The sequence below is a fragment of the Camelus dromedarius genome, chromosome 8 (genome assembly GCF_036321535.1).
Source record: "Camelus dromedarius isolate mCamDro1 chromosome 8, mCamDro1.pat, whole genome shotgun sequence".
In the NCBI taxonomy this organism is placed as follows: Eukaryota; Metazoa; Chordata; class Mammalia; order Artiodactyla; family Camelidae; genus Camelus; species Camelus dromedarius.
In genome coordinates, this window is record NC_087443.1 from 35556544 (window position 1) to 35569100 (window position 12557).

Consider the following 12557-nt stretch of genomic DNA (forward strand, 5'->3'; position numbering starts at 1 on the left):
TTTGTTCAAGTGGTCAGTTTCTTCTTGATTCAGTCTTGGTGGACTGTATGTTTCCAGAAACTTGTCCATCTCCTCTAGGTTATCCAGTTTGGTTCCATATAGTTTTTGATAATATTCTCGTATGATATTCTGTATTTCTATTTTCTTTGTTGTAATTTCTCCATTTTCCTTTCTTATTTTGCTAATTTGTGCTCTTTTTTCTTCTTTGTGAGTTTGGCCAAAGGTTTATTTACTTTTTCAACCATTATTTCTTTAAGCTTTCTGTTCCTTTTCCCCTTCTCATTCTGAGACTCCAATACTGTAAAAATTGTTCCTTTTAATGCTATCTCATAATTCAGGTAGACTTTCTTAACTTTTTGTAATTCTTTTTCTGTTTTTTGCTCCTCTGACTGGATGATTTTAAATGAACTTTATCCTAGTTCATTAATTCTTTCTTCTGCTTGATTGAATCTGCTGTTAAAACTCCCTATTGAATTCTTCAGTTCAGTCATTGTATTCTTTAACTCTGGGATTTCTGTGTGTGTTTTGTGTGTGTGTGTTAATGGTTTTTATTTCTTTGTTGAACTTTTCATTTTATTCATGCATTGTTTTGCTGATTTTACTTAGTTTTCTTTGTTTTCTTTTAGTTCATTGAATTTCTCAAGCTTTCATTTTCTTTATTACAAAACAAAAATCATAAAAAGGAGGAGAAACAAAGTCAAATATCAAGTTAAAAAATATCTGACACACTATAATGTGTCTATGTAGTCCCTTAAATAATTTAAGACTCTGTATTAAACACCCAGCTTTCCCCAAGTTGTTGCAAACCCAAGTATGGTTCTGACTGTACAGTCATTAATGACCTTTTTAAACAAAATAAAGATGGAACTCAAAGAAAACTCTTCTTAATATTACCATCATAACTTTTGCTACATTACCAAGAAACTGTTTTCAAGAACTGGATCTAAGTATATTTTTATAACAACGTTACCATTTGATTATATTCATTGTAGAAAAATGTGAAGACACAGAAAATTTAAAGAAAGAAAGTATCCAGCATCCCTCCCTCCAAATACAACGACAAAAGATTACATTTTTCTAGTCTTTGTACATATTTATGTGGAATTTTAAAACAATTAGTAATGTAAAATGCATACATATCCTTTTTTCATTTCTTATTGTACAGGAACTTTTTCTTTAGTACAGTAAGTGTGAAAACATGATCTTCAGCTGGCATCTTCAAAATCTAATTAGAGCTAACTACAATTTACCTCCAGTTGCTGGATATTCAGATTGTTTTGAATATTTGCTAATACTGTTAGACATCCCTCTTTATACATAATTATTTGTATCTCTGATAATTTCTTAGAGATAAATTCCTTGGAGTAGAGTACCCAGCACAAAGGAAGTACTTTTAAGCCTTTTGGTACATTTTACCCAACTGCCCTCCAAAAAGATTGTACCAGTTTACAGTCACAAAAATAAATAGCCTAAGAGTCCCATTTCTTCTTCGTATTCCTTGGCAACATAGGAAACTGGATGTTACTGCCCACCCTTTGTTACAAATTTATTGGGAGAATGGTGAATCGTGCCTTCTTGTCTTTTTTTCTAAAGTGTAAGAATCTTCCCACATGTTTACTGGTCATTTGCCTTCTTTCTGTTACTTGAAGCAGTCCAAGTCTTTTAGAGGACATCTCTGATGTGACAGTGTCTTGTCTTATCGCTTGTTCGTCCTTAATGGGCAAGGGCATGAAAGCTGCAAATCTCTTCGATGTTTTCTCAAGTTAAGCAGGAACTCCCCAAATCACTGGAATTAGAAGGTCTCATCTTCTAGGCAGCCATGCTATTTTAATGTCTTGGTAACAAAACAGAAAACTGGGCCATATTCTTGAGGTTATGGAGGGTTTCTGACCACTCCACGGATCCTATCTGAGGTATAGTACTTAGAAGTAAACTTTTGGCTTTATTGGCATTTTCTTTCAGGGTCTTTAAGACCTGGTCCACTGAAACCGCTTCCTCATGTTCCTTCCAGCAGTCATAATCTGTTGCCATGGCAATACTTGCATAGCACATCCCAGCCTCCTTAGCAAGAACCACCTCTGGAACTGTGGTCATGTTGATAACATCCGCCCCCCAGGTTCGGAACATGAAGCTTTCCGCCCGGGAGCTAAAACGAGGTCCCTTGATTGTGACCATTGTCCCTTTTGAGTGGCACCGGAGTCCTAGCTTATTAGCAGTTTCTATGAGGACCTCTCTTGTTTTCGGGCAGAATGGCTCAGCCATTGGAATATGGCACACTCCTCTGGCACAGGAATGACTTCCGTCATAGAAGGACTGAGGCCTTATGGTGGTCCTGTCGATGAACTGGTCAATAATGACGATATCGCCGGGCTGGATCTCTTCCCTCAGGGAACCACAGGCTGTGGTCACTATGACGTGTGTACAGCCCTCCTCCTTCAGGGCCCAGATGTTCGCCTGATAGTTGACTTTTGAAGGCATGATGGTATGCTGCCTCCCATGCCTTGCAAGGAGGACACAGTCAACATTCTTTATCTTCCCCAAAATTAAGGCATCAGAAGGCTTGCCAGATGGAGTATCCACATATTTTTCAGTTCTTCCTTCTAAGATTTCTGGATCATCCAGGCCTGTCCCACCAATTATTCCAATCTTCACGGCCGCGGGAGTGGCACCTGAGGCCATGTCTGCGCTGGGAAGGAGCGGCGACCACGCGCGGGGTGGAGGCGCGGAGCGGCTTCACGCGCGCGGCGCGGGACTCATTGAATTTCTTTAAGAGGATTTTCAGACAGTTTATAGATCTCTATTTCTTTAGGGTTAGTCGTTGGAATTTTATTAGGTTCTTTGGTGGTGTCATGCTTCTTGATTTCTTTCATGATCATTGTAACATTGCATTTTGTCTGCTCATTTGAGGAAGTAAGCACCATTTCCAGTGTTTTCTTTTGGTAGGCAAAGCATTTACCAGTCAGCCCAACCAGAGATTCTGCATGAGTCCTTGGTGGACAGGTCCGGTCTCTAGGTCAACAGTTGGGCAATCCTTATGCTTGAGTGTATGGGGATAAGCCGGTTACCTGGGTCTGCTGATGTGGACCTTTAGCCTGGGTTCACTGGGGTGGGCCTGGTGTTTGAATCTGTAGTGATGGGCCTAGGAGCTGGATCTTCATGGTCAGATCTGAATCTTGCACTCACAGGGCCTAACCAGGCACTGGGGAACACTGGGGTAGGCCTGGCAACTCATTCCATTGGGCCAGTTTATTACTGGGATGGGATGGGAACCTGATTTTTCAGGAGTCACCCTGGAGATTGGGACTATGGGGGCTGGTCTGGCACTAGGGCATACCTGGAGCCTGGGCCTTTGGGACTCATCCTATAACCCATGACCTTTGGTTCAGCCCAAAATTGAGCCTGCAGCATCTGGTCTGATCCTGGGGTGGACTAGGAGCCTAAGTCCATGGATGCTGGTCTTGAGGCAGGGGTCAGGGGGGCTGGCTTGGTATTGGGGTGGCCCAGGAACTTAGGCCCATGAAAGCCAGTCTAGATTCTAGGTTTGTGAGTGCTGGTCTGGTGCTGGGATGGGCTGGGTGCCTGGAGCTGTGGAATCAGCCTGGTGCTGAGGTAGGTTGAATGCTTGAGCATACAGTAGTCAACTTGGTACTGGGTCCAGCTGGTAGCCTAGGTTCTTAGAGCTGGAGCCCCAGGAGTTAAAAATGGGGCTATGGGAGCTAGCTAGCATGGGGATATGCTGGAAACCTGGGTTTCTAGGAGCCCATCAGGAACCTAGTGCCATGGTAGCTGCCCAGGGCTAGATGAGCCAGATAGTGCTGTGGTGAACTGGGAACCTGGTGCCATGGGAGCTGACTGGTACCATGGTCAACTGGAAATCTGAGTTTGCAGGAGCCTGCTGAGAGCCTGGTTCCATAGGAGTTGCCTGGGGCATAGGAGCTGGGCAGCAGTGGAGTGGGCTGGGAGCTTGGGTTCACTGGAGTCCACTAGGAGCCTGGTGCCACAAGAGCTCTCTGGTGCCATGGTATCTAACTAGTGCTAAGGTGCACTGGGATCCTGGGATTGTAGGAGCCTCCTGGGAACCACATGGGGCCACAGGAGTGGCCTGGTGCTGGAATGTGTAGGTGCTGGTGTCCACAGTGGAGTTAGGCACTGACTTCACTCCCCTCTCACAGGAAGGGTGTCTCTTTCCAGGCTGGGTTGCCTGGGCTTGAAGTGAGGGTGATGGGAGCAGGGTGAATTTATCTTTCTTATAATCCTCAATGTGCCTTTTCTTATTTCTATGCTTCACTCAAGCAATGTAATCTCTCACCTAGAATCCTTAGTTCTTATAAAGTTATTTTCATACACAGATGGTTGTTCATATTGATGTTTTTGGGAGGGAATGGGCACTGGAAATTCCTAAGTGGCCATTATGCTGATGTCACTCCTTGCACCTGCTGGGTTTTAATTAGAGCAGGCAAGATGGCAACAATATTCAGAAGGAGATGGAACATACAGGGATTTACCATCTGCAGAGAACAAAGTATAATGGATTCTGAACTTGGGATGGGGATAGGAAGCTAGGATGAAATTAAGGGATGTGTAAATCACAGAGATCTAGTAGTGAAAGCACAACCCAGGAACTTTGGGTTTCCTGTGGAAACAAAGAACGTGATTGGATTATTCTTAATGGTCTCCAAAGTTGTAAGGCTGTGAATGTTGTAGGGATGGAGGATATAGAGCTTTAATGTCATCTAACTACTGCAGATGATGGTGCGGATGCTGTGGGAGGGCATCGTGATCTGGAGAATAAGAATTTCTGGGGCTCCCTCTTCACTATGAATTATGTACATGTACTATTGAATAAATGCAGAAGAATAACATACATGAGGGATAATGGGATAAAGATGAAATAAACAATATTTTTTAAATGTTTGCTAATCACAGTAGCTTTGTACTATCATTACATGCCATATCAAGGCACTCTGTACTCAAGGTGACTTTACCATTAATGATGGTGGATGGAAATCCATATTTTAGTAAAAAAATTTTTTTTTGCCTGACTTCTTGTCAGATTTGACTTAAATCATGACTGATGAAGAAAGACTCACCATAGGGGCAGAGGTGACATCTCCATCATTTCTTTGTGCTTGTATTATTAGTAGAATTATCAATCCAGTGTTTCTTTGCAAGAATATTTTTTCATTTTTCTATTTTGTAGGGTTATTTTAGATAACTAGGTAATATAATCAGTAAATCAACTGTGGCTACCCATACTACCTTACTTTGCAATGTGTTGAAAGCCAGGAGATGAGTGAGGGCTTCTCCATCAACTCCTCCCTCTTCCTTCTACATGTCTCCTACAATCTACCTGTGTTGTTTTCAGTTGACATGCAGACAGGGAAGGGGCCATTTTAATCTCTGTTAAATATTAGTGAAACTTAATTTTTTTCTGTTTTGTGATAAATATAAGTAGATGTTCTGATATTTTCTCCTCACATCTTAGTGGCATGCCCTGTTTTGGCGATCATTGACAAGCTTGTGTTTGCTGTTATTAATAAGGAAATAGGAATACATAATTCAGTGTTAGTTTTAAGATATCATTTGTAGAATAATTAGATATTAATTTGAAATTCAATTAATTAATTAATTAAATCGGTAAGTTTATGGGTCTAGAATTTGCATGGTCTTACATAGTCATTTGCACATAGACACAGGAAGTATTTCATTCCTTTTCCCATGAGAGATTGATACCCTAGGTTGTTATTAGCAGAGGTTTCACAGAAAGCTCACATTATTGCCCTAATTTAAACATTTTCTTTGTTATAAACCCAGCAATTAAAAGGGTCCTACACATTGTTCTTGATATTTGAGTACAGTTTTGAAGAACTATTTTTTCCTGTACATACTTTTCCTAGCCTAATTTTGTAAGATTTTTCACTCATTAATAAGCTTACTTTTGCTTTTATGCAACTACATTCCCTAGATATATTGTTTTGTTTCATAAGTAACATAGTTTGTGAATATTAATTAGATGATAGAATATATCTGTTGTTTATTGCTGAAGGGGGCTTTTGGCTTCCTATCATCTTGAAAATCTTTAAATCTACAGCAGTGATATTTTTCAGTATCTCCTTTCTTTGTAGCATTGTTTATTCTCCACTTTAAGAAATAAAAAATGTAAACGAATAATTCAAGCTTCAAACATACAAATGGGTATTTCAGCCTAGATATTTGCAGCATTTATCCTTGCAAGTTTGAAGGTACTTGTCACTTTAGTTGCTAGGCACTCAAAAAAAGGATGTTAAAAAATAATAAACTCAGCAATAAATATTCCTTAATCCAAGTTCTGCAGCAATCATCTAGGGTTATTTTGGAGACTGTGAAATGGTATGTGTGCATTCAGCCCATTTATCTCCCAGGACCATTGGCTGGTCCAGTTGGGTAGATCCTTCTCTTTTTTCTTCTTTGGTTTATACTGTGCTTTCATTAGATCTTAAGCAGGTGTACATGCTCAGAAAGTAAGACTTTTAAAAATGCTCCTAATAATGGTGAAATTTGTTTTAGAAAGGCTAGCCTTTTGCTGATTGTTATTGTAACAAGATTGGAAGATAGGATTGGGGCCTACAGTGGTGGTAGAGTAGGCTACTGGTCAAAAAATTTAATTGGAAACTCCATGAGCTGCTTAATTTACTCTTCATAGCTAAGGTCATATTCTTCATTATTGGCTCATTATAGTAGCCTCATTGGTAGGCAGCTGACTGAGACTCATTTTCCTATGAAAAATACCTTCTCTTACACTCCAGTTTTTGACACTCTTGGTTAATTCCTATACAAATTATTTACCTTATTCATTCATTCATTCTCACATTCATTTATTCATTTAACAAATATTTATTGAGTTCCATGTACTATACATAATGCTGGAAATATTAAAAAAAATCATGACATCTGACTTCAAGCAGTATAAATGTTATCCCACCATCTAAGTCATTTTATGTTTGGCTCATCAATCAGCTATAGCCTTTTAATATATATGTCCTATTCAGCTCCTTAAAACAATTCTTAGTTGTTGATAAAGGTGATTTGCTTCTTGGCAAGGTGAAGGCATTATCGGTTAATAAAAAATGTATCAATTGAATTACTAGCACTCTCTCAGAACATGAAACTGGCATGACAGGATGATTTCAATGGTATTTTTAAAACACAATAGTAAATTGCTAGATGTTACTCTGAATTAAAGTTTAGGGAGTTCTCTCAAATACTGTAAACCAGTGATTGTCACCCCAGCTGCACAGTAGAATACCTTGGGGTGCTTTTTGTTTTTGGTCCAGACTCCACCCTAGACCAATGAAAATAGAATCTTAGGGTGGAGCCTGAGTTGGGCATGTAGCAGGCTTGAGAATCATTGCTGTGTGGCAACTACCTTGAGAATAATCATGTCAATATTTTTCAGATGGGGCCACTGACATTCAGATAGGTAAAGTTAGTTGTCTAAAGCCACAGAGCTAGTAAGTGGAGATGGTGGGATCTGAATCCGTATCTTCTAGCTATAAAACCTTTCCCATTTCTGAAACATGGTGTTGCTCCTCAAATATATGGCACTTGTGTTTTTTTCCCATCATTCTGTTTTTAACACATTCTGATGGTTTCCTTCCTGACAATTTACCCCGGTGTACATACCTGGACTTAGTATTTGTGGTGGATAGAGTAGAAAGAAAGTCCTCAGGATAATCTTACCTGTTAGGGCTAGAAGTGTCAGGAAAGGACTTGAAGACAGAGGAGATAGTAGGAATCCTGTCATTTCAGAATCCTCACTTTTACTTGTTTAACCTATGGTGAGAGCTTTGGGGCAATAGTCAACCTTACTAGAAATAGTGAATTGGAATTATGAGCTATCTATGACCACAGCTAACACACAGTGGAAATGAGACATTCGTACCTTTCCTAGTTTTTAGTAGGGCAATTAGCTCGCAGGGACTTAGCATGAATTATGAGAAGACCGTTTTTTTTTTTTTCTTTTTCTCTTTTTGTATAGCCCTCTGTGCAAAAATCAAGGAGTGGCCTCTTCAAACCATGCATCCTTGTATTTGTCCCTGTTGGAATTGCAGTTATCACTAAAGGCAGATTTTAGGGGGTCCTTGGATCTGGTTGATCCCCTTTTTTGCTAGATACTCAGACTGTCACTTTTTCCTCTGGGCATCCCTGTACCCTGAACACATTTCTATCATTACACTTAAATTATTGTGTGCAAGTCTAACTGTTTACATGTCTCTCTTTATTACTGGTCTCTTACATTTTTTAAAGGCAAATATTGTGTTCTTTTTCAGTTCTGCTTACCTAGGGCCTAGGGCAGTGCTTGGCATATAGTAAATACTTAATACATGTTTGGTCAATTAAATTGCTTTTGTTTTTTGATGATCTTTTGTAGGAAATGGAATTTTGAGCCTGACTTCTGTTGATATTAAATTATTCTCTCTAGCAGAGTGTGTCAGAGTGTTTCAGAGAGTGCATTAAAATCCCAGCAGTTATCTTCCCAGGCCACCAATTTTCCTCTTGTTAGGAAACAATATTTATCATAGTAAATAGCCCATTTGGGGTGGTTCATCCAGGCTTTAGTACCAAATTTAATATGAGAAGAAGTCACAAATTCCCTTTTGGCCAAAAGTGCAAAATTTGACAGCTTCTCCCAGGAAAGTGACTTTGCATTTATTTACTCCACTTTATTTGTGAAAGGTATAAAAATATATAAACATTTTATAGCTATTCAGAGGTGGTAGACAACATTCTGACCAATCACTTATGCTTTTAATAAGTGTTTTTATGCCTTGTATATAATTTTTGAAAAATTATAGCCTTGTTTGTGGCTTAAATACTCAGTTGCATTATCTTGCTTGTAGATGGTGCCCTGTGAAGTAATGTTTCAGTGGTTTATAACATTTAGAAAACATGAAGCTTTTACCTTATGCTTAGTTGTAGAAGAGATGTTTCTTTTTTAAAATTTATTTTAATTTAAATGTAGTAAAATTCACTTTTTTAATGTACAGTTCCATGAGCTTTGGCAGATGTGTAGAGTCACGTAGCTATCATCGCAATTAAGATGCATAACATTTATAACACCCTTTCCCTAGCATTACCTTATGCTATCCCTTTTGAGTCAAATCTTCCCCCGCCCTTAATATCTGACAACTACTGATTTGTTTTGCGTTTTCCAGAATGTCATGTTAATGAGTGGAATCATACACTATTTAGCCTCTTAAATCTGGCTTCTTTCAATTAGCAACAAGCATTTGAGTTTCATCCATTTGTTGCATTTATCAGTCAATAGCTTGTTTCTCTTTATTGCTGAATATTATTTCATAGTATGATGTGCCACTGTTTCTTTTCCATTCTCCATTTGAAGGACCTGTGGCTTGTTTTATATCTTTTGGTGATTATAAATGAAGGTGATATAAATATTTACATATAAGGCTTTTTTTATATGAACAAAGATCTTCATTTCACTTAGGTAAACAGCTAGGAGTAGGATTGCTGTATTGTACGCTAAGTGTATGTTAAACTTTATGAAAAACTGGCAAACCATTTTTTATAATGGCCGTACCATTTACATGCTCACTAGCAACTGTGAGAATTTCAGTTGTTCTGCATCTTCACCAGCACCAGTATTTGTTTTATTTTAGCCATTCTAATAGGTGTGTAGTGGTGTAAAGATGTTTCTTAATTGCCTTGGGTAACTTTCTCTGTTGGTGGTGCTAGTGTTTTTACTACTAAACAAAATTTTTTTTAACTTCCCTTTTGTTAGTCATTAACACAGAGACCTTTGTGCCTGTAATCTTAAAACTTAAGTTTAATGGTAGTATTCCAGGTAACTGATTTAGTCTGTTTATTAAGAAAAACTCATAATGCTATGGGAAAATATAAGTATTGGTATAGATTAGAACTGAACTTTTTTGACTTCACACTAAATGAAAGCTCTTCTTCACTACACTTTTAATTCCATTTCTCATACCTCTGGTCTCTTATGCACATTGTTCCCAGTGGTCCAGTCTTTCTACAGTGCTGCTTTCCTCATGCCATCATTTGTTCATACCCCTTCACTGATTCCCTCACAACCCTGATAGTCTAGTGCTTAAGTACAGAGACCCTGGCATTAGCTGGACATAGTTTTATTCTCAGCTCTGTCACAGACTAGCTGAGTGGTCTTGACAAATTAATTTTTCTAAACTTTAATTTCTCATTTAAAATATGGGTAATGATAGGACCTGCATAAAGTACTTTGCACCAAGTGGTCAGGGCTCAATCCATGTCAGCAATTAGTAATTAAACACCATCTGCAACAGGATCTATTTTATTTGGCCAGCCTTGTCTGTCACAATCTTCACTGCAAATCTTTAACATAAGGGAGACAATTTCCTGAATGCCCTGACACTTTGCTTAGTTCTTATTTGCAGAAGTTCCTGTTTAGGTGCAGTTAAACCCTGTCTGAGCATGGGTGATTAACAGGTGGATATATCATAATGAGTTGCTTTCCCTGGGAGCTTTAAGCTGAGGCTGGAGGGGAGCAAATAGCAAAGCCTTTAGGGAGATATCCTGGGAAAGCCATTACAATATGCTGCTTGTCTTTCATATTGGCATTCCTGGCCTAGTGAAGAGAGGCACAGACAAGGCCGAAGGAGCTGTTTTCATGAGTATGACGCTGCTGCTTAGTTGAAACTATTTGCCACAGAGTGGGGAAAAGAAGGCTCCATTGCACTGTCACTCTGCAGTGCCTCTGTGACTTCCTGGGGGCAGGCAGCTCTTGGAGGTCAAGTCCCTGCAGTCCCTGAGGGTACCAGCAGCAAGGATAGTCATGTGGCTTTATTCTGTCCTGGAGAAGGGTTCCTCCATGGAAGTCAGGAATGAATGACATTGACAATCTTCAAGAATTTACAGACATTGTTAAGGAAGGAAGCCTAGCATTAGGTTGTTAGGGCTAAGAAATTCACGTTATTTCTATCAATGAGCTCTCATCTATGTCCACAATATTAGCAAGATCTTAAAAATCTCATGTAAAATGATTATAAATCAATAAAAAATGTTAAAAAAAATCTTAAAAATCTCAGATTAGACCTAGAAGTTTCTCCACATAATCTGCCTGTCCAGGTACTGCCCTGTAAGGAGGTCTAAGCCTTACCTCTTCCAAATGAAGTCCAGTCTTTTATTTGTTTTTGTTTATTTATTTATGGTTTTTAAATGTATATATGTCTTTAACTCAATAACTACATTCTAAAAACCATGAGACTAGTCTGTCTTGCCATCCCTGTTTGCTCTGTTTACCCTTCTCCTGCCTTTCATAATGAGTATACAGTAGAAATAGAAAAAATGTTATTTGAATTGAAGTTTTGCTTTAGGATTTGGGGTCCTAATTTCTGAAAATTCTCTCTTTGCCGTAAGATGCTAAATAAGTGTGATGATTATTTAAAAATAATGCAGATGCCTATGCATTGTTTAGTTTCTGTTGACACCAAAAAGGGAACATCACACATAACAATATCCACTAGATGTTTCTTTTCCTCTTCTAAGTGAAGTACTATACTCTTTATAATATTTTATTCTATTTATAAGGCTATTTATTTAAACTACAGCCTGTGTACAATTGCTTATCAACATGATACCTTTATGTCAGTTGAAGTTCTGGAGAAACAGCCGTAGCAGTTGAATTAAACCGACTGTGCTATAATTAAATGGAAGTCTTTTTCATTGACCTGCCTGGGGAAGATCATGCCTCTTAGAGGCTAAACTGAAAGTGGGATCTGGTCCTGTAAAAACATGGCAGGGCAGCAAATCAAGGGACAGTCCTTGCTTGAATTAGTCGTGAGAAAAACAACCATTGAATCACTTTGAAAGTGACATGTTAGTATGCTGAGCATTTTGAAGTAGATCTCTGCATGGACAGTGATTGGGCAGTTTTAAACATTTAGACTAAATATGGAAACACCAAAGAGCTTCAGGGAAGGCCAGTTAAATTTGATAAAAATTAATCTTATTTTTCATTTCTTCAATTTTATCTTGCAATATTCTGATAATATTATTTAAACATAGTTGTGAATGAATTTGACTTTTAAAAAACATAATAATCAAACCCACAAATCCCCTACTCTATGTTAGATACTACATTCCATCTATACAAAGCCATGTGGGTATAAATGTGTAGTTTATATAGACACTCCGAATTAGCAAAGATTCCAAGTGGTCTATAAAAAACTTGAGACGACTGTAGATGGATCCTGGAAATGACTACAACTGTGATTAATACATTAATGAACAATTTTTATTAGGCATTTAAATATTTAGAGATATAGAAGAAAAACTGAAATCACACATCTATTCACACATCTATTTGAAGATAAATAATACGTTTTTAAGGCTGAAGTGAGAAAAATTTTTTGTCATATGTTGGCATAGGGAATCAACATCCTATTCAAGCTGAACAGTTTTCATTTATTATAATTTTATAAATCAATCAAAACAAAACACATCTTCATCACGAAGTGATGGCTTGAACAATGGTAATTTCTTAGGGATTTGTCACATCTGAT

The 12557-nt window shown here is 38.2% G+C and overlaps 2 protein-coding genes across 9 annotated transcripts in view; one reads left to right on the forward strand and one right to left on the reverse strand.

The window, feature by feature from the left end:
* The window catches only part of CTNNA3 (catenin alpha 3), a 1350697-nt gene that overhangs the window by 217515 nt on the left and 1120625 nt on the right, over positions 1 to 12557 (forward strand). The gene's annotated exons all lie outside the window — the stretch shown is intronic.
* On the reverse strand, positions 642 to 2747 carry LOC105093891 (S-methyl-5'-thioadenosine phosphorylase-like). The gene has a single exon (XM_064488130.1). It carries the CDS (start codon positions 2677 to 2679, stop codon positions 1828 to 1830), a length of 852 nt encoding a protein of 283 aa, XP_064344200.1. The 5' UTR covers positions 2680 to 2747; the 3' UTR covers positions 642 to 1827.

Excerpts from the sequence above, each read along its gene's own strand:
- LOC105093891 (XM_064488130.1), bottom strand. The coding sequence starts at position 2,679 with ATGGCCTCAGGTGCCACTCCCGCGGCCGTGAAGATTGGAATAATTGGT.